At 40.2% G+C, this 20,019-nt stretch overlaps 1 protein-coding gene across 3 annotated transcripts in view; it reads right to left on the reverse strand.

The window, feature by feature from the left end:
• Nucleotides 1–13,756: 13,756 nt before the first annotated feature.
• The window catches only part of WDR37 (WD repeat domain 37), a 42,670-nt gene continuing 36,407 nt past the window's right edge, over nucleotides 13,757–20,019 (reverse strand). For all 3 annotated transcript variants that reach the window (XM_032697866.1, XM_032697857.1, XM_032697852.1), the window contains 3 exons: nucleotides 17,416–17,550; nucleotides 16,602–16,716; nucleotides 13,757–15,114 (listed from right to left, as the gene is read on the reverse strand). In XM_032697866.1, coding sequence (XP_032553757.1) covers nucleotides 14,983–15,114; nucleotides 16,602–16,716; nucleotides 17,416–17,550 — 382 coding nt within the window. In that variant the 3' untranslated portion in view covers nucleotides 13,757–14,982. The remainder of the gene's footprint in view (nucleotides 15,115–16,601; nucleotides 16,717–17,415; nucleotides 17,551–20,019) is intronic.

Here is a 20,019-nt window from a genome sequence, read left to right on the forward strand (position 1 = left end):
AAAGGCAGGAATGGAGGCTTCATTCTGGAAGACAACAGCAGTTCATAGATCCCCTCTGGGAACCAGCCACGGTCACATCTACGGGACTTTAAAGCATGACTTTCTGAGGGATGAAAAGCTATTTACAAGTGACTGCTTATGAACTACCAGCTTACATTTTTCTCTTTTAGGAGCTTGCACGCTTTACCAGTTAGAGAAGCACAAAATAGGCCTAATGATTGTATTCCAAGTTTTCTAAGATGTTTCTGAAATCTGTAATCTATAAAGAATATAGAATATCTTAGGTTAATAGCATGGAGTGGCTGTCACTTAGTCTGGGACTAAGTTGTGATAAACACAGACCCCACTCACAGAGAAGAAAAAAGGTATAAGAAGGGTGAGAAAAAAGGAAATAATTATAGGTAGATATTTTGCTTCTTCAACCACCTCCCTTATGCTAGAAAAAACACAATATCCTCCTATGCTGCAGAACCGCCATTTTGCTGAATACTTTGTTATAATGGCAAGAGACGTAAAAATACAATAGGTTTTTCAAATTAACTTTGCGTTTTTGCAAATGTTTCATAAAGCCCTCCCACCTCCCTCTCTGGGAACAACTGCCAACTTAAAACTTTATACCTACAGAGTGTATGTGGGAATTTATCTCCCATGGTATTTGAGACCCACAAGCCAGACTTCTGGTGTAAGCTGGGGGTAGGGTACCTATTGCTATCACACCTCCTTTTTGGAGGGAGAGAGCTGAGATGAATTATCTGTAAGCACAGACAAGTGCCTTGCTGGCATGTGCTATCAGCCCAAGCAAGATCCCAGGTGCCCAGTGCCAGACCAGAGGCATCCTGGTGCTAGGGATGGCCTAAGGCACAGAGCAAAGGCACAGGCAGCAAGGCAGGCTGTTTCCCTGATTGCTCCATTGATTACAGCAATCATTTAAAGCAGGGATCAAAGCGAGCTGTGGGCATGGCAGCGAGAGAGGTGGTGGGACTGCTAGTCACGCTCAGCTGCTGCTCCTCTTGCTGCTGGCTGAATGTTTAGGAGTTTATCCTGTTTAGGGAATTACAGAGCAAGAACTTGGCAGAGTAGACAGCATGAGACAAAATTGGTCCATAAGTTTACAGGGCAAGGTTTAATGAACTCTCAGAGTCCACGGAGGGTACCAGTGCCTTAGGTGTTAAACATGTGTATTTATTGCTCCACCAGTTCTCTGTCAGAGTTCATGCATGTTTTGGCCAACCAAAACAAGTTTTTTGAGGATTTTTTGTCCTTATTGTAATTCAGCAGAAGGCTTATATTAGGAGATTGATCAGGTACCAAAGGCAGTATTGAAAACATTACTGTATCTGAAGAAATCTTCTCATAAAGTGTTTGATGCTTTTCACCTACACATTGCTTTTACAGGCACAGTTTGGACTATCCAAATATATCTATAATTTCCTTTCTGAAAGTAAAAATAAATTTTTGACTGGATTGAAAAAGATGTTTTGGTTGACTTCAGACTCCTTTCATTTGGGAATCTTTTTGCTGCTTAGCTAAAAGAATCAAAAACTGCTCAATTACTTTGAAAAAACATGTTACTTTAATGCAATGCAACTTTTCAGGGGTAGAAATTACTTGGTGTATTTGCAAACTATGTTGGCCAACCATAACTACAACAGGTAACTTTGTGTGACAAAGTATTTCTCAAAGAAATATTACCTGAAAAGACAGCAAAGACTTCAAGCTGTCCTTGAAGGAAATCCTAAACGAGTAATGATAAACACCTTGAAGGCACTTTGACCCATGGGTTTGTGCCAAATGACAATTAAATTAATGACAATTAAAAAAAAGCCCTGAAAAACCTAAGTCAGGTACTGTTTTGTACTTTGTATCACCACCATGCCTAGGTAGAGGGTATGGAAACTTCAAGTCTGACCCTTGCTTGGGTTTGCAGCACGGCCCCAAGTAGTGCAGTGTCTGCTGCAGACTGGTGTCAGCTTGGTGCAGTAAGGATCAACCTCCCTCTATCCACCTGCCAAGTAAACCTGTGTTTTAGTGACTCTGAGGTAAGAGTTGTGTTCCTGATCCATGAGCAACAAAAGTGCAGGAGACTCTGATTAAACAATTTACCTCATTAGCTAAAACATTTTACTATCTTTAAATAGTTTAAAAAATAAGCTTACAGTTTTCTTTTTTTAAGTGCTACATGTTTTTCATTCCCTCTCCACCCACATCAACTCCCTTGTTCCTGGGTTAGTTTGGGCCATGGAGTCATCTTAGCACCTCATCCCACCAGCCCCTGGTCCCATCACCACCACCGGGTCTCACCAGCAGCAGTGGAGGTGCAGCAGAAGGGCAAGCACCCATCTAGAGCTCCCAACCCATGGACACAGAGGGCAAGGACAACCTGGACTCAATGGCTTTCCATGGGGTCCTTTAGGCAAAGCCATCCATTGCTGGGTTTAAAATTACAGCCAATGTATTAGTAGCAGTCATCAATATTTCTTTTGGAGGTGGTTGTATGTTGGTGCTAGCCAGCTGCTTGCATCTGCTGTTGCACAGACATGTGGGGATATTCTATTCCCCAGGAAGTTTCATATTTGGGTGTTGGATGTGCACAGTCCCACTCAGAGTAGCACACAAGCTAGAGAACAACTCACACCACAAACTGATATAGTGTAAATCCAGCCCTGAATTGCAAGGGCACTTCAGAAGCAAGCTAATCTATGCTGAATTCAAATGACATAAAAATGAGATATGTATTTATTAAAAACTAAAAAGCTTATGTGCCTTTAAAACAGCCAAACTGTGTTTGCACTATTGCCTCTAAGTGTGCTGGAGGAAAGGTTAATGGAAGGGGACCAGGTGAGCCAGGGGAAGGGAGACTCTTTTCTTTCTATCAGCACATCTAAAAATCATGTTACATTCACAGATGTTTTAAGATATTTTGCTGATTGCTTTTTCAAAGCAAAAGACCACCACTTATATTCCCTTAAAATGTCCTACAGGCACATGAATTATGAACCAACAGAGTTTTGCTTAGCTCCTCAGAAAAAACGAACAGACACAATTTTACTTTTTTCCCATCTGCATATCTTGGCGTGCCCTCTGCTGGCATTTATTCCTAACGACACATCCCCGTGTGCCTAAACATTCCTCCCTGGGAAAGACCTGGAGCCCGCAGCTCTGCTCACCCAGGAAGAGCTTTTGGTAAACACACGTGATACAATTTTTTTTTTATTTTTTTTTTTTATTTTTTTTTGAGGGAAGAAAAATAAGGCAGGTGCATTAGCAACAGGGCAGAACTTGGGTAGAGCTGTCAGATGAGGGCACACATCATGTGAACGTTGAAATTGGTCTCCCCAGCCCTAAGCCAGAGGCTCCAGGAAGGGTGGATGGGGTGGCTGGAAGTGGTGATCCCAAATATGCCCAGCCAATGGTTCGTCAACAAGTCTTTGACATGGGTAGGAGAGATGGTTTGGCGGCCACCAGGCACTGACAAACACCATGTTCCAGCACAAATACAGCACGTACCTGTTGTTCTTAAACAGTCAGAACATTTCTTTCATTCTTGCTCCAAGTTTTTACAGAGATTGGAGCTGATTTACCGTTTGAAAATCAGTTAAATGGAAAAAAAGGGAACATAAACACCAAAAATTAAGAATTCAGTCTGGCAGATTATTTGTTAAATTATGGAACACTAGGGGCAGTGTCAGAAATGTCCTCATTTAACATCTTTTAAGCGTGTACTGACTCCCAAAGAACCGCATTTTTAAAACAATAGGATCTTTACATTGAAAGGACCAGGGAGCATACAGGCAGGAAACTCAATCTTTTCCGTGCAGAGCCATTCCTAATGAAGAAGAAAAGACTTGTTTTCTTCACAAATAAGAAAAAGAATCTGTCTCTGCTCTCAGATGCCCCATGCAAAGCTGATGTTGGCTAATTTTGTACATCAGTACAAAATCAGTGTCATAGAGAAGAGATGGACTCTATTACATGGAAAAATGGCCCAGCCCTGGAGCAGGGCTCTTGGCATGTAGCACGTTTGCAGTGTAAAGCCCTTGGACAAGTGTTATTCTCAACACATCTGCAAGAGCCAATCACTCTGTGAGCACATAACACTGTCCCAGTGCCTGCAGATCTCTGATGGCCAGAGCTCACTTGCAAGTCTGGCAATTCACAGGTATCTTGTAGACCTAAAAAACAGTGGACAAGCCCCATCACTTCAAGTCACCCCTGCCCAGGTAGTCATATCCCCTGGAGCAAGGAGCTTGCTTGCTTCCTTCCTTCCTTCCAGCATTCGAGTGCTAAAAACCGCACACTCCCATTCATCTTCTAACTGCTCCTCCACAGGTCCCCAGAGGAGCATCCCAAGCAGGTCTTCATGTCCCACCACCACCAGACCCACATCCTCAAATCTGGGCTGACCCACATTTGCACTGACTGCTGGAGGTCACGTCCAAGAGAGATCCCGCTCTTCCCTGCACCATGGACAGCAGAGATAACCATAGCCCTGCTCCCACAGACACAAAGTGCCTGTATTGGAGGCTCCAACTCACCAGCCATCACCCAAACACACAATAAGGGGGTTGACCCTGTCCAGAAACTCGGGAAGTAAAAAAAAATAAGGATAAAGGTGTGAGGGAACAGAGGCAGAAGGTAAGTATGGGCAGCAGCAGCACCTTTGCTATCCCTGGGCTGAGCACTAGAGTTGCCTCTAACTGCAGTGAGGGAAACAACCCACCACCGGCAGAAAAATCATAATACCAATTTTTTTCTGTAAATTACCCACCTTATGGCAGTTTCTTCAAGTCAAAGCTTGCACAGTTGATGGAACTACAGGACTGAAAATCTATGCCTTGATAGGGCTCCACTGAGCTCAGCTGGATTTACACAAATGACTTGCAGGATCAAGGTCTCCATCTGCATTTTGACATTGTTTATTTCCAGCAAAAGCTCTGGAACTTTTTGGCAAGACTGATGGTGTTTAGAGGTCATTTGTTCTGTTGCAGCTGGAGAAGAGGAGATAACTTTAAATACTTGTAATCAGCATATTAACAAAGTGGATCAGAAGTTAGATACCATTTCTCCTATGATTTTATACTTGTAAATTTCAGGAAAACAGGTTAGAGGAAAAAATCAAAAGAATATTAACTAAAGATCACAATCAAATTAAGCTGCATTAAAATAGCTCTACATCTTATCAAGTATAACACAAGGCTGTGTTGCAAGGTGGAGTGGACCTCCAGATAAATTAATCTATGGCCTTCAGTATGGGAAAACAAATATAAAGGCTATTGACAGAGCAGCTTGGTTGCAGAATCACAGAAGCTGCTTAGGAAAAAGCCTGACGGGGACTTGTTCACGTGTTTGGCTTTACCTTTCTCTCTCCCCTCAAGTCACTTTTGAGACAGTGAAAAAAAAAAACGTTTTTCAGCAAGGGGGAGAAAGACAGTGGAAGGAGACATCCCAGTGGCTGTGGCTTTTAGTGGGAGAGCAGAAATAAGTTATATTTCTAAGACAGTTGTAGGTGGTTCAAGGTAAAAACCTAAAAGAGCAGATGAGACTCTTGCAAACACTTGATTGCTGGAGGCTTGTTGAGGCCAACAGCATGGCATGGAGGGATGCGGCTTGGAAGAAACAGAGTACATTTGGAAACCAAAGGGCTAACAAATAGGGCACTTAGGTACCTTTAACACTAAACAGTGTTCCTGGAGCACTTGGGGCAATGTGCAGCCGTGCTGCAAACACAGTATCTTGTTGGGGGAGAGCTTATGCACAGAGAGATTACTAGAACGAATGCTCGACCTTTGGGCAACGTCTCTTATATTCAATAATAGAAACTGTGGCCTCTTTGGTAAGGCAGAAATTATTCCAATCTTTCTCAAACTTCAGCTGTAAGACAAACCTTCTAGGAGTTCGGGGAAGTGTGTCTTTTTTTAAAACTCACATGAACCTGATTTCTCAACCTGTGACAACACCAGTCAGGATCTGCCTGAACTGAGACTCGCGCCCACAGCCTCAGCTGAGTCCTCCTCAAATACATGGTGTTCCTGCTCACTGCTCTGGATCACATCAGCTCCTCCAAAAGAAAAGTAGGGCAAAAACATGATGTCACCCTCCCCGTCCCACAGACTGTTCTTCTTTTCTCTCACAGACACTGACTTAAGTCAATTTTTTCATCTTCTAACACCTCCGCTCACCTCAGTGACTAAAGCCCATCACCTTCACACCTTCTCACCCTGTCTTGTGATCTCATGCCAGAGCTGATGTGCCCTTCCTTGGGGTCCTTGTTCCAGCCCTCTGCACAGCCACCAGCCCCAGCCCTGCCACTCCTGCAGAGCTCTTGAGGGATGTGGGACATGGTACTCCTGCAACACCACAGGGCCCTGTCATCAGTCTCTTTGCAAACACCAGCTGAGCGTGTAGACTGATGGCTCATAAAGCCACTTCTTTCCAGAACTTTTACTTCTACCGAAATTCTTGTTGAATTAATCTCTCCCAGCTCTCAGCTGATACTGAAGTAGAGCACAACTGCTTCTCCATAAGTTTGGTATCGCTTTTAGATGTTACCTTTATTTCAGAGTTTAGTTCTGGACTTTTTTATTTATGTTATTTTACACCATCAGTGAATCTCTACCTTTCCCTCTTCAGCCAAACTAAAATGATGGTTCCGGTCACACCCCAACTTACTGTAAACTCCTTTCTTTTGGCTTCATATGATACAGCTCAAAATGGCATTCTCCTCTGACCATATCAAACATCTCTTTAAAAGCTCTGCAACACCATAAGTTGTTCTCTTTTATTTTTTTTTAAGGCTGCACAACCTCACAAGGTTCTTTTTTTCACTGCAGCTGCTTCCTCCCACTTCTCTCTCAGTCTCTTGGATGTCCCCCCTAACCTGTTCCCTGGCAATTACAGACACTCAATACCTTTCCAAACAAACACTTCTAACCAGTGCCTCGTGATGCCAACACTCTTTGTAAATCCCTTGTTATTCTTCTCCACATTTTTCTGCCCCCGTGGCTCCCACACAGCCTGGCACAGAAGAGGGAATTTGCAAAGTTCTGAGGAGCCTGAAAAGTGGGAAGGAGAAGCCTCCAATATCTGTGTGTGTCTGTGAGTATCTGCTTGCTGTCTAATGGCTTCAGCTGTGGAGCAGGAGCAACCCTTGGGATGCTGTGCTTGCAGGGTGTTTTTCTCAGTACTCCCTTGCTAGCTCTATTCTCCACAACTAGCTCTATCCTCCACAATTAGCTCTATCTGTCTCTATTTCCAGCAGAGCAAAACTTCAAGATTTTGGATGGTCTTGCCTGCTGATATTCATATTCTTCTCATGACTGCTGGCTTTATGTGGACCACAGTTCATCTCTGCAGGGATACAGCTCTAACTGGCTCTTGGTCTTAAACCTTCCTTTAATGCACTGTTTGTAGTTGATCTGTTTACAGCTGCTTCATTGCAGACCTTGCCAGTATGTTTTTCAAAAGAAGATACTAGTTTGACAAAATAAATTGAATCATTAAAAATACTACTGCAAACACAAGCCTTCATGAAATAAGGGAGATGCTGCAGTTGAGCAAGAAAAAGAGAAGAAAAAATTCAGGATTTAAAAGGTAGATATAGGAGGCCCTTCCAGCATAGTTATTCTCTAACTGCTAAATCAGGCTTTGCTACAATGGCTGCCTTGAGCATCAGGAACATAACTCCAGGTTTTAATGTGGACAAATGATGTCCAAGTATTGAGAGTTGGACTCAGTAATCCTTAGGGGTCCCTTCCAACTCCATGAGTCTATGATTGAATAGTAAAGAGTCTGTGTAAATGCTTGAAGGTATTCTTAAAAATGCCTCTCTCCGAAAAACAGGTACTCCTGGGGTCAACAGGAGTCCTGGGGAAGAACAGTGCACCCTCAGCTCTGCACACAGCTTCTCAGGTCCCTTCTCTTCCAACAATCTGGTGTAAAAGCAGGCTCTTCCCTCCTGATTTCTGTACACCTGCTCCTATTTGGCCTGAACACCTGTGGAAGGCAAAGTCCTTCACTTTATTTCCATGTGGCTCCGCCTATTGTTGGTACAAAAAGTTACAATCAAGTTTCATTTGATGACATTTCAGATGCAGTAACTGATATTTGAGGTCAAGGTCCTATGCCTGCGCCAAGGTAAGTAAATGTTGTGGACTTGCTCAGTGCAAGGGAGTTGTATTTTCTGGTCAAAACCTGTTTGGACACAGATGTATGTACCTCCTCTGTGACCTCCTGTTTTTACACTTGTTTTCAGACATCAAGGATGCCCCTTGGTAGCTCATCTGCAGATGGGCATCCAGTAGGTCAGCACAGGAGAGGTCTAACCAAAACCTCATGTTTTCACAAAAATACAGCATCAGTCTGAATGGTTAGAGCCACACACAGACAGGTTTGATTTCCTGTTTTGCTGATAAGGGCAGAAATGTGGGGGATCTTTAAATTTTTTTTTAATATATATACATACATATATTTTCAGCTCATCCTTCAGCTGCCTTTGCTATGGAAAGCTCACACCATGACGTCTGCTTGGGTAAGATTTTTGCAAGACGAAAAATGAGCATCTGAAAGTGTTTATTCAGTGATCAGTAAGTAGTTTTATCTGGGACTGATGCAATGTAGCTCCAGTTTTCCAACAGTAAACTCTACGTAGCCTTATATAATTTGGGAGGGAAAATCATCTCTCTGGTTTTCTTATATTTTAGTAAACCATGCATCTGTGTCCAAGAACTTTTCAGCTCATTAATTCAGCCGCAATATAAAATATATACAAAATTAGGGTATCGTTTTCAAAAACAGGCACCTAAAATGAAGTTTCTAGATCCATATTTAGACCCATGAATCTGATTTTCCAAGCTACTAACCACCCTCCAGACTGCGCAGGACATTGATGGGAGCTCAGCACTTCTGAAGGTGGCTCCACTCAATGACAGCATCCAACTTTCTGACAGCCTTCTGGCAGAGACAGTTTTCACAAGCTTCATAAAACACAAAAGGCCAAAACAACATGTCCTGCAATTATCCACACTGAAAAACAATCTTAATTAATAATGATATCATCGCTACTCCCTCTACCCTTAAAGTGCCGCTGAGAAGTTTTGCCTTTCCTTCATTTCTCTCCCTTCTCTCTAATACTTAATCCTGTACTTCAAGTTTTTATCATATCATCAACTTGATCTCAGTGCTGTTTGTTGTGTGCTGTGTAAGGTTTTACTCTTTCTTAGCATTGGGATTACTCACCTTCCTATATGCTCAGCGATTACAGCCTCAGAGAACACACACTGTCCAGTACAATACTCAGGTTTGGTTTTGAGTCTGTACAAAGCTGATCCCAGTGACACAGTAAAGATTTAGATAAGGTTTAAAAAAACTAACAAGAAAATTGAGATCAGATTTCTGCCTTTATCCAAATAAGCACATTAAGGGAAAAAATTGAATAAAAGTATTAAATGCTAAACTCACATAAGGTTAGAACATTAATTTGATGAAGTTAGACAGTTATTCATTCTCCTTTCCATAAAAATGCCACCTCTGTGTAAGACTGATCCTGTTTGTATGTAAGGTGTATACTTTGACCAAAAGTCATTGGGGCCAATTGGAGTCAGGAGTTTGATTACTAAAGCCAATTTTTTTTCCCCATTGGATTTGTGAAGGAGGATGTCAAATTTTGACATCTCAGCAAGGTGAAAATTTGAAGGAAAGGCCAGTTTGGCCTTTCCCAGAACTAAGACCCTACTGAAAACACAGCAGTACCTCCGTGATGTAATCTATACATTTGGATACCTCTATTTTGGCTCAGCTAGAGAGATTCCCTAGTCAATTCAGACTGCTCAAGCTTAAAATACAGAACCTTTCTGTACTTGAAGGGGGCCTATATGAAAGATGGAGACAAAATTTTTAGCAGGGCCTGTTATAATAGGACAAGGGGTAATGACTTTAAATTAAAAGAGGGTCAATTTAGACTACATATAAGGAAGAAGTTTTTTAAAAACTTCACTTGTGTCGATGATGAAACCCTGGCACAGGTTGCCCTGAGAGGTGGTGGATGTCCTGACCCCGGAAATATTCAAGGTCAGGTTGGACAGGGCTGTGAGCAACCTGGTCTAGTTGAAGATGTCCCTGCTCATTGCAGGGGGTTGGCCTAGATGACATTTAAAGGTCCTTTCCAACCCAAACCATTCTTTGACTCTTACTAGACAAATACAAATGGGAGAGGGGAACCACACAAAATCAATGCTAAACTCAAGCAAATACCCAGTGTGTCAAGTTTTGGCAGAAGCAGGTGGAGCTGTGCATTTTCAACAGCTGGAAATGAAGCTTCAAGTAGAGTCAAGCAGCACGACTACCACACAGTGCTGCCATTCCACTGTGCAGCAGTCGCCAGCCAGATGGAAAACAAATTTCGGTTTTCAAAACAGTTCAAGTCAGAATTTTGTTTTTCCTACTTGTAACTCCCTTCTATTGTACACGCCATCACCAACACTTTGCACCACTTCCATTTTTCAGCAGTAAATCTGAATGCTTGAATTCTAATTTTACATGGCACGCTGAACCACCTTTCAGAAACTCCCCAAAATTGTACAAGGCCTCCAACCTGCTAATTCAGGTACTTCGGTTCAATGCTGCAAACGCTCGCCAGCCTCACCTCTGCTCCTCTGAGAAACAGCCCCTCCTGATACTCCTCAATATTCTCACTCTGAGGACTCTGACAAGCAGCAAATCTACAGAATCCCACACCGCTCCGGTATGACACCTTTCCCAGTCACTGGTATGTTTTGACCAGGATTTACAGTCTAAATTAAACAGGATTTACTCCACAAGCTCCTGCAGATTAGTTATGTTCTGAAAACTGTGACCTGTGGGAATTAGAAAAGGTAACATTACTTAAAAATAAAATATCACAAGGCTGAATAATTTTTCAGTGACGTACTCAGGTCTCAAAAGAGCATTAAATATAATTTCTAGACCGGCCTAAAGAGCAAACCATGGTGCGTGACAGAGTGGTTCTCCTGCAGCTCATCTGTGAGTGTAAACACAGATATCCTGAAACAACTTAGTGCTATTTACTCACTGGTTTAAAAAAAAAAAAAATTTAGTTTAAGCCAGTTGACAGTAAGTCCTGACTTGATTGGAATCCCTCAGTTAAAATCATCTAAAGCCCAGGGACTGGCATTCTATCTCAATCCAGCCCTTTTGTCACCTGTGCCACCTTGTAACTCTGTTCTTTATTTTTCCAGCATCCCTGATTAATTCCGAATGTGGCAATGAGGGATCCTAGAGCATTTCAAAGGAAAATATGGCACACTTAAAGCAACATCCTGCCCTCAGATACTAACCAGGCAGCACCACTTTGGCTTCTGAAACCCAAGGGCATGGCCTTCTACAACACCAAGTTTTTGGGTTTTATTTCAACACTACAAAGCTTTGTTCAGAATATGGGTGCAACCATCATTTATTTTAACCTACAGAAAAAATGATGGTGGGGTTTCCCCACCAGAGTAGTTTTGTAACACTTTTGCTATATTCTAAACATATAAAAAAACCCCCATATTAAAAAACCTGCTTTAGATTTCATTTAAAAATGTCAATTTGTACAGCACTGTGAAAAGTCACACGGACAGTTTTGCATAACAAAATGCAATTACAATTTCTTTCCATACAGAACTGGAGAAGACAGTACAAAGGCAGGCCTGAGCACCTTTTCACTCTAGATACCTTACTGGTAGCATGATCATTAGCACTACAGAACTCCTGCTGTAGTAAACAGCCTTGTCCCTCTTCCAGAGGAGCTGTGCTCATCAATGCCTCAGAAACAATCTTTTTGAGTGGAAAAGAGTGGAATGTGGATAGGAAGATCCTTTGACTACTAACGAAGTGAAATACTGACACCAACCTTAATGCAACACAGAAGAACAGCAACTTGCAAAAAAAAATTGTTGAATGTTTTAATGCATTTTGAATCGTAATGAAGAAAAACATTTTACATCTAAAAACAAATTAGCAGAATAATAAAAAGTGGTTCCACATAACTTATAAATTCTTTTCCCCAAAAGGTAGTTTTCACAGATTTAGGCAACAAATAAGATGTTTCATTCCAGATCTTTCTGACTTTATATTATACACAAACTTTGTGAAAACTGATGTGCATTGCTTGAGAGAAAGACACAGAAGCTTGGTTTTGCCCAGTGATGAGTTTTCTGTGAAATTCTGCACAATACTGAAACTGTAACTGCAACTCTCCTCCATTTTATGAAATGCTAGACATTGTTCAGTGCTGAAAAACACTCTTTAGAACATTAAAAGCCATGAAATGCTTTCCACATATTAAGTCAATGTTGTATTATTCACCACGGCTCACATGTTTGCTTCAAGGGGAATGGCAGTTCTGCTTACCCTTCAGTACAGCATATAAAATTAAGCTACGTGATAGTTAAGTGTTCAGCTGATTTAAGTATTAGCCTGCTCATAAGAACGTGGCTCTAGCACCTTGTTTGCTTGATTTTTTCAAAATGAAACAATGTAATAACCCATTCCTGGTACCAGAGGACGGTCCCTCTGGTGATATAGAAAGTTTGCAGCAATGATGATTAAACTGCATAGAGTCCAGTGGTCCTGTATTACATATGTATTAGAGAAGCTTAAACAGACACTTTAGTTTAGCATCACCAAAACCAGTGAGCCTCTCCCCCACCTCAGGTAATAAAGGACAGCCATTGCTCAAGATACTACATGCAGGCCATGCTGGAGAAACTGATTTAACTGGCCAGACATTTTTCTCTCTATTTTTAAACATCATAAACCTTTGTAAAATTCTTCCTGTCACCAACTAAAAGAAAATGAGTCTTGTCTTCTTAAGGAATAAAACCTGTAACTCAACATTAAACGGCTTTACCCCAGAGTTAAAAACCCTGAAAAAAGGAAAAAAAAAAAGTGAAAATAAACTTTGACACCATCATTTAACTTTTATCAGCAGAAGACTTAAAACTCTGCAGCTGCTTTGTGCAACCTCACTGGTTTTGGTATTTAAGATTACTTCAGCACAGCTGTGTATGTATCTTGTATCTCGTATCTCAAAAGAAAAAAACAAACAAACAAACAAACAAACAAAAAAAAACAAACCCTACAAAAGAAAAAAACAAGGGATCAAACTACTGTGATGACCTGTACTATAAAGATACTACATATACATCCTCCATTAAATATTTTGAGCTTCCTTAATGCTGCACTCCAAAACTATGTCTAGGACCCCTGTTTTCCTACAATTCCTCACTGATGCATTCATCATCCAATCCCATTGCACTCCCATGCCATATATATGTTAGTTAACAGAACCAGCTAACACCTCTGTCTTCATGTCATTATAAACAGTGCTGTAGAGGACATGAGCACAGGTTGCAGTTTCACAAAATCATAATGATGAGATAAAACGCTCCTAATACTTCTGCCAACACACCATAAACCCCATGATTCCCACTGTAAGAGTGTACCCCTTGGCTTACCCTCACCCTTCATATTATACTGTGATATGTCAGACAGTTATAGGGGCAGCATCTCCCTTTAGCCAAAAAGAGGTGTCTGTCTGAAGCAGCCTTTCTGTTCTTTTGAAGACATCAGCAGCAGCTGCAGTGTAACACCCCACTGCCAGTGCAAAAAACAGCCAAGCACAGTGAGGAGCAAAACCAGAGTAAGATCATTTGGGAGAAAGAAGGGAGACCTGTGTTAATTATCCCCTTCTGGAACCAGACAGGGACTGCAGCAGCCCTTGTCGTGTCTTAGAACAGAAAGGTAACAGATGATGTTTACTGACTGTATTGCTCCACTAGCTTTAAGTGTTAATTACCTTAAGGATCACATGTAGTATGATTGTCTTTCCTCTCCTGTCAGAGACAGTACTTCAGGCAGAGACCAAAAGTGCTTTTTTCTAGGCTACAGAGAGATTCGACGCATCTTGACCAACATTCATTTTTGAGGTAGTACTCATTTGCTTTGTATTGCTGGCTCAAAATAAAAATATGGGAAGTGAACACAATTAAAAATATGCTCACTGTAGGTACATAAACAAAAACACTACCCCCCAAAAAAACTATTTCCTTTCTGGGCAGATCACCAAAAAGAAGTAATCCTTCTTACAAAGGTCAGCTCACATTCACTGGTAAAGTCAAACTTTCATAAACGGTTTATAACAACAGCTATAAACTAAAGTGCTTCAGAATTTGTTTGACCAGATTTCAGTGATTAGAATTATAATATTATGGATTTTTGCTAGTATGAAATGCAATGAGGTTTTAGAATCACTTTATATAAGAAGGGCAGAACAAATATTTTTCTTTTTTCAAAAGAAAAAGTACAAAAAGCATTACAAATAAACCTGGCAGTCTATATTCACTACAAGTTGCTTGCATTTTCCTTCTCAAATCTACTATTTCTCCAGTAACTGGAATAAAAATGGAGCTGAAGTTGCACTATAACGTAGCACTAAAAAAAAGTATTCAAAATCAGATGCAAACAGGAAAATGTTTACAATCATACAACTAGTGAAATTCACACTTCATTTCAAAGTTTTAGCCCTGCAGATTCTTTTTAACACAAGGCAGATATGTAGAGTCATGGAAAAACATAACAGACTGCTATACACTCTCTACAGTAATTACATAAGTTTCACATTTATGTCACAAATGTAATGCCCTACTGTGTAACTACTGAATGCTAAATAATTTATGAACATTTATGTGCTCTATGCAACAGTGAACATATTGACCAGTGGATGCCAAAATATAAAAGTTCATACACAAGACAAACTAATCTTTAAAAAAATCACATCTTCTGTACAACTCATGCAAACTGTGCACAATGTGGTAACAAGAACAACATTTGCTCAAGTCTCCCCTTATGGAAGAGCTTTTACAGCGGGAGCAGACCAGTGCTCAGAGCAGTCTGCCGAAGTGTAGAAGTCCATGGCGACACAAACGCGGAAACTCCTTCAGGATTTCATTTCTCCTGTAGCAATGCAGGGATGTTGATGTTCCACCCGATAGCCTGACGATCAAACCCACACGTGAAGAGGTTACATATGGGATGGTCCTCACACCAGGCAGAGCAGCACACCATCCTCCTGTGCCCCTGTGACAGCCGGGAGACAGCAGCGTTACCGACATGGCACTGGGAAACCTCTGTGTCAGCAAGGCAAACTTGCCAGTGCTCATCCTAGTTTTTACAAACAGTTATTGAGGATCCTAAAAGTCACTGTTACCTTCATCTGCAAGGTAAGCCTTTACAATGATGAGATCCAGCACTGGATCAATAAGGACAGAGGTACAGAAACAGGTGCATCTAAACCTTTGAGATTTCCAAGGTGTGTCAGCTATCTTTCATTTGCGAAAGCAAATGGAATTTTGATTTCAGAATTTTTATTTATAAAAGCAATCTTAAAATATGGAACTACTTGCTGGCAAATACGTTGTTACAAGCCTGCAAGAATAAGTGTCCATCATGTTCATAATTCAGAAGGGATAATACTACAGCAGGAGGAATATCACACTGACAAGTTCAAGTCCGATACTAACAAAAGTGTCCGAAATAGGATTCTGACCAACATTTAAGTTAAAAAATAAAATAAATAGATAGATAGACAGACAGACAGATGATTAGATAAATTGGCCATGGTTTCAGTAGTGTCAGTCTGAATGGAACTACTAAGGAAAAAAAAAAAAGACATGCACATACACACAAAAAAACCCCTCAAGACTACAATGAACTTAAAAAAACCCCCAAATTAGAAAAATCCTAAAATAGACTAAATAAGTCTTAAAACTCCTTCCTAAATTCTGTCAAGAACTGCTGAATCAATCCAAAAAACACCTACTGAAGTGGCATAATCAATTAATTTCACTTAGTCTAATTTGCTCTATTAGTGATGCTTGCCATGCTAAATAGCACCACAAATGCACAAAGCTTGATAGGCGCAGCAAGGCTTTTTTATTATGTAGTACTAAATATCAAGAACGTACACGCATAAGCATGGAAGAAAAAAAAAATAAAATTTATCACCAAATCATAAAAGGTGAGCTCACAAAACTGACCCCCACTTTTTCCTTCTGTTTCTGCATCATGGTTTAGGTTGGAAGGGACCTTACAGATCAAGTTTCAACCCATCTACCATGGGCAGGGACACTTTCCACCAGACGAGCTTGCTCAAAGCCTCATCCAACCTGGCATATATATCAAATTAAACTGCGCAATTAAAAAAACCCAAAACACAAATACAAGAAAACCACTGTTAAATCTCATAGTGAGCCACTTTCCTGACACAATTCACATCAAGGCATTTAAACTCCTCTGAAAGGCTCTTACACACTTCTTCCGTTTCACTTTAGTAAGGAGAAAAAATTACGAAAGGCACTCGAAACATTATTTGCAATTCCAATAAAAAAGTTCAAAATGTTTCATATTTGCATGCTGGTTCTTTTCAGTAACCAAGGACAGCGCGTTTATTTAGACAAGTGTTGTTCATCATTCGTTCAGCTTTTAAGCTGGAGAGCCCAAATCCTGCTTTTAACCTCGTGTGAAATAAGAGCAGACGTACTTGAGGGCTATAAATACCCAGTTACCTGTCTGTTACTGCGAGGGAGCCGAGCTAATCGCACTCCTGACATGTCGAACAATCTGACCTGTCGGTTGTCATGTGGAAGGGCGATGATTCTTTGGCCAACACATACGTTAATCCTGCACAGAAGAGACAAAAGTAGGTTACGCGCGAAACAACGAGCCTGGCAAATAGAACTTGACAGCACAAATTTAAGCTCACAGGAACGGACGCAGCCGAATTTTTCCTGATTAGAATTCACAAATGGAAAGAGGAAAAAGTATTGAACCATTAAGGTATTTTCTATTGTGCCAGATCCTCAAACAGCCTTAACATTTGCATCCCGTATAAAAAAATCTCAGAAGAACAATGCTATGTGTTTACTGAAAATTAATGCTGACTACACAAGCATTTTATAAAACCATTTCCAAGCATTTTATAAAACCATTTCAGACCTTTCTCAAATTCTTACAAATCTCAACTCCAATTTTAGGGACTAAAATTAAATTTATATTCAGTGAATTAATAGAATAGACTATTTCAGTTGGAAGGAACCTGCAGCAATCATCTACTCCAACTGCCTGATCAATTCAGGCCTGACCAAATTTAAAGCATGTTATTAAGGATATTGCCCAAATGCCTCTTCAAGACTGGTAGGCTTGGGGCATCGACTATCTCTCTAGGAAGTCTGTTCCAGGACTTCAACACCCTCTTAGTAAAAAAATGTCCAGTCTAAACCTCTGTGTCTCAGCTCTGGACCACTCCCACAGGTGAAAGAAATTATGAATTAATTAAGAAGACATGAATGAAGAAAAACAGTAACTCAGAGATCTGCTTACCTGTTGACTGCAGAATCTGTACGGATTGTTGCAATAGGAGATCTCATGTTTTTCAAATCCCAGACTTTTACTGTACGGTCATCACTACCAGAAACAACATTGTCTCCCACAGTGAAAACTGCAGATGTCACAGTGCTAAACAATCAGAAGTAAAGAGAAAGACATTAAACTCTAAAGTTCTTTATTAAACTAAAATCTGATTTAGAAATTGTAGTTTCTCTTCCTGTGTTTCCTTTAACATGTCTTTTTTATTTTTTTAAAAATAATCTGACTGGTCCAGTTGCTAAGAGAAGCAGCCCGACACTAGAGGCTCACTCTGGAGGCATCTTTCATATTCCACTGATCCTGATATGAGCTAAACATGTCCAGTCTTGAAACCTTAATTCACTTCTGAAGTTCTGCACTAATGTCCAGTAGTTATCAGACAAAACAAACTGAATTTGTAGCATAGAATACAATTCTTCCTCTTAAGTGCCTTGAGGCTAGTAGTCAAGTTCTTTTCTTTCCATCCAAAGACTTCTGTAGAACTACTCCAGGAATTTGTCACTCCCTGCACAGACACCGAGGAGGTCCCTAATACCTACCTGAGGTGTAGCTAAAGCTATTTTGTACACACACATAAACATGCTGTAATCCACACATAGAGCCTGCCAATAGCTACAGCAATCTAACAATTTCTAATTGTGATTTCTATTCCTGTTTTACAAGCAGGTAAGTCTGAGAGTCAGATGAAAAAATGGCAAAAAGTAGTAAGAAGGACGATCATACAGTTCTTTCAGATTTTACCCATTATGTCTATAAATGCACAAGGGGAGTCACAGAAAGACTTATGAGAATATTTGTAGCAACTGAAAGTGCAAAATACTACTTCCAGAAGAGATTTTATAATTAATTTTATTTTAGAATTTTATTATCTTTGTATTTTATACTTTCAGAAGACAGTATACTGCTGGGCTCAAAGGAACAGTTTTCTTGATTAGTCTATGGTGGGTTTTTTTAATCTTTTACCTTTACTTCATATTAACCAAGTAAAAGCTTTTGTACTACTATTTTCATTGTAATTGTGTGAATTCCCAATCCAGAACCAGTTATTTTCTGCCCACATAATGTACTAACAAAGCATTTCTGTCTCTCCCTACAATCATTAGGGAAGGCTTCTCAACTCTGTTTCTACACATTTGATTTAATGACCTATCTTGTAACTTGGGTCACGCACGTCAATTCTTAGAATTTAGTAATTTTAATTTAAGTTGTCAGTTGTTACTGTCACTTTTGTTGTTCTGCAGAAATTTGAATTCATGTCCTATCCAAGCTGCTGATTGAGATTAGCACAAGCCAGGTCACAATGGACCAGTTTATGCAAGCCTCTTAATTTAAATTGACACCAAATTAAGTTTTAATTAGGACGAAGGCCCACTTTATTCATGATACCAAGTTTCCTAATGCATTATTAGAGTGCAGCTAAGCTACCAGGGAGATGATTACAATAAGAACCAAGAGGTCTTTGACTAATCTTCTGTACTTTATGAACCAAAAGTCAAGAAGTTAAAACATACATGAAGGCTACAACTACTAAATCTCTTTCATAAGGCACCTTTGCACTTGGGAAGAAAACTCATTCATGTAGTTCGAGCTGCTGCACAACACAGGTGGCATTTCTTAGTACCAACCTTGTCTTCTACCAGCCCAACCTCCTTTAAACTTACCAACATCTGCATTTATCTTCTCACTATTTCTTTACCCAAGCTGCAAAATACCTCAGAAAAATATTTCAAGCTTTCCCTTTATACTGCTGCAACACGTTTGAAACATTGTTCTTAAGGTTAAAATTCTCTACTCAAGCTCCATAATTTGCACACACATTGGGAGACTTCCTTGTACACAACAGCATAAGGAATTCGAGTCATACAAAATTCTCCAGGTGAGTGAATATACTGTGCTTTACTATTGTGCTGCCAACAAACAAATCTGATCTGTTTTCCCATCATACATTTTATTTCAATTACAGCTGGAATACATTGTGAAACTGTCTTAAAATAACCCTCCGATTTTGGGTGCTTTCTTTTTCAAAACTTTAAACAGCTTTCCAGCTTCTTTGATCTCATAGTGGTTCTCCTTTATCACTTGTCACTTTCAAACATGGTTTCTTTGACTACATAAAGTTCTCTAATCCTTAGATTTATAATTTTTAAAATGAAAACACTCAGAACCATTGCCAGGAGAACAGAATGTCAGCCCTAGGTTGAAGCTCAACCCTTCCTGTTCCTGTAAAATGAAGACTCCCAAAAGATAACAAAATCCTTTTCTGTACTGTTTTCAGCTTAACCATTCAGATATTACTGCATACACAAAGAAAAAGTTTGCAAAATAAAAATGCAATTAAGTTCTGCTGTAGCTCTCTGGCAACAGGGAAAGTGATAGAAAGACAAAAGGAAGGCTGTTGGTCTGTTTTCACTGACAACTTTAAAGGTGTTTAGTGGTCTTAGCCCTCTGCCCGCCCTCAGTTTGTCCCTGTAAGGCACTGCAGGCTGGGATGGGCACTATTTGCAAGCACATGTGACTATGGAAACAGCCTTTTACATATGGAGCTTTGCACTTTTTACT

The sequence above is a fragment of the Chiroxiphia lanceolata genome, chromosome 1 (assembly GCF_009829145.1).
Source record: "Chiroxiphia lanceolata isolate bChiLan1 chromosome 1, bChiLan1.pri, whole genome shotgun sequence".
In the NCBI taxonomy this organism is placed as follows: Eukaryota; Metazoa; Chordata; class Aves; order Passeriformes; family Pipridae; genus Chiroxiphia; species Chiroxiphia lanceolata.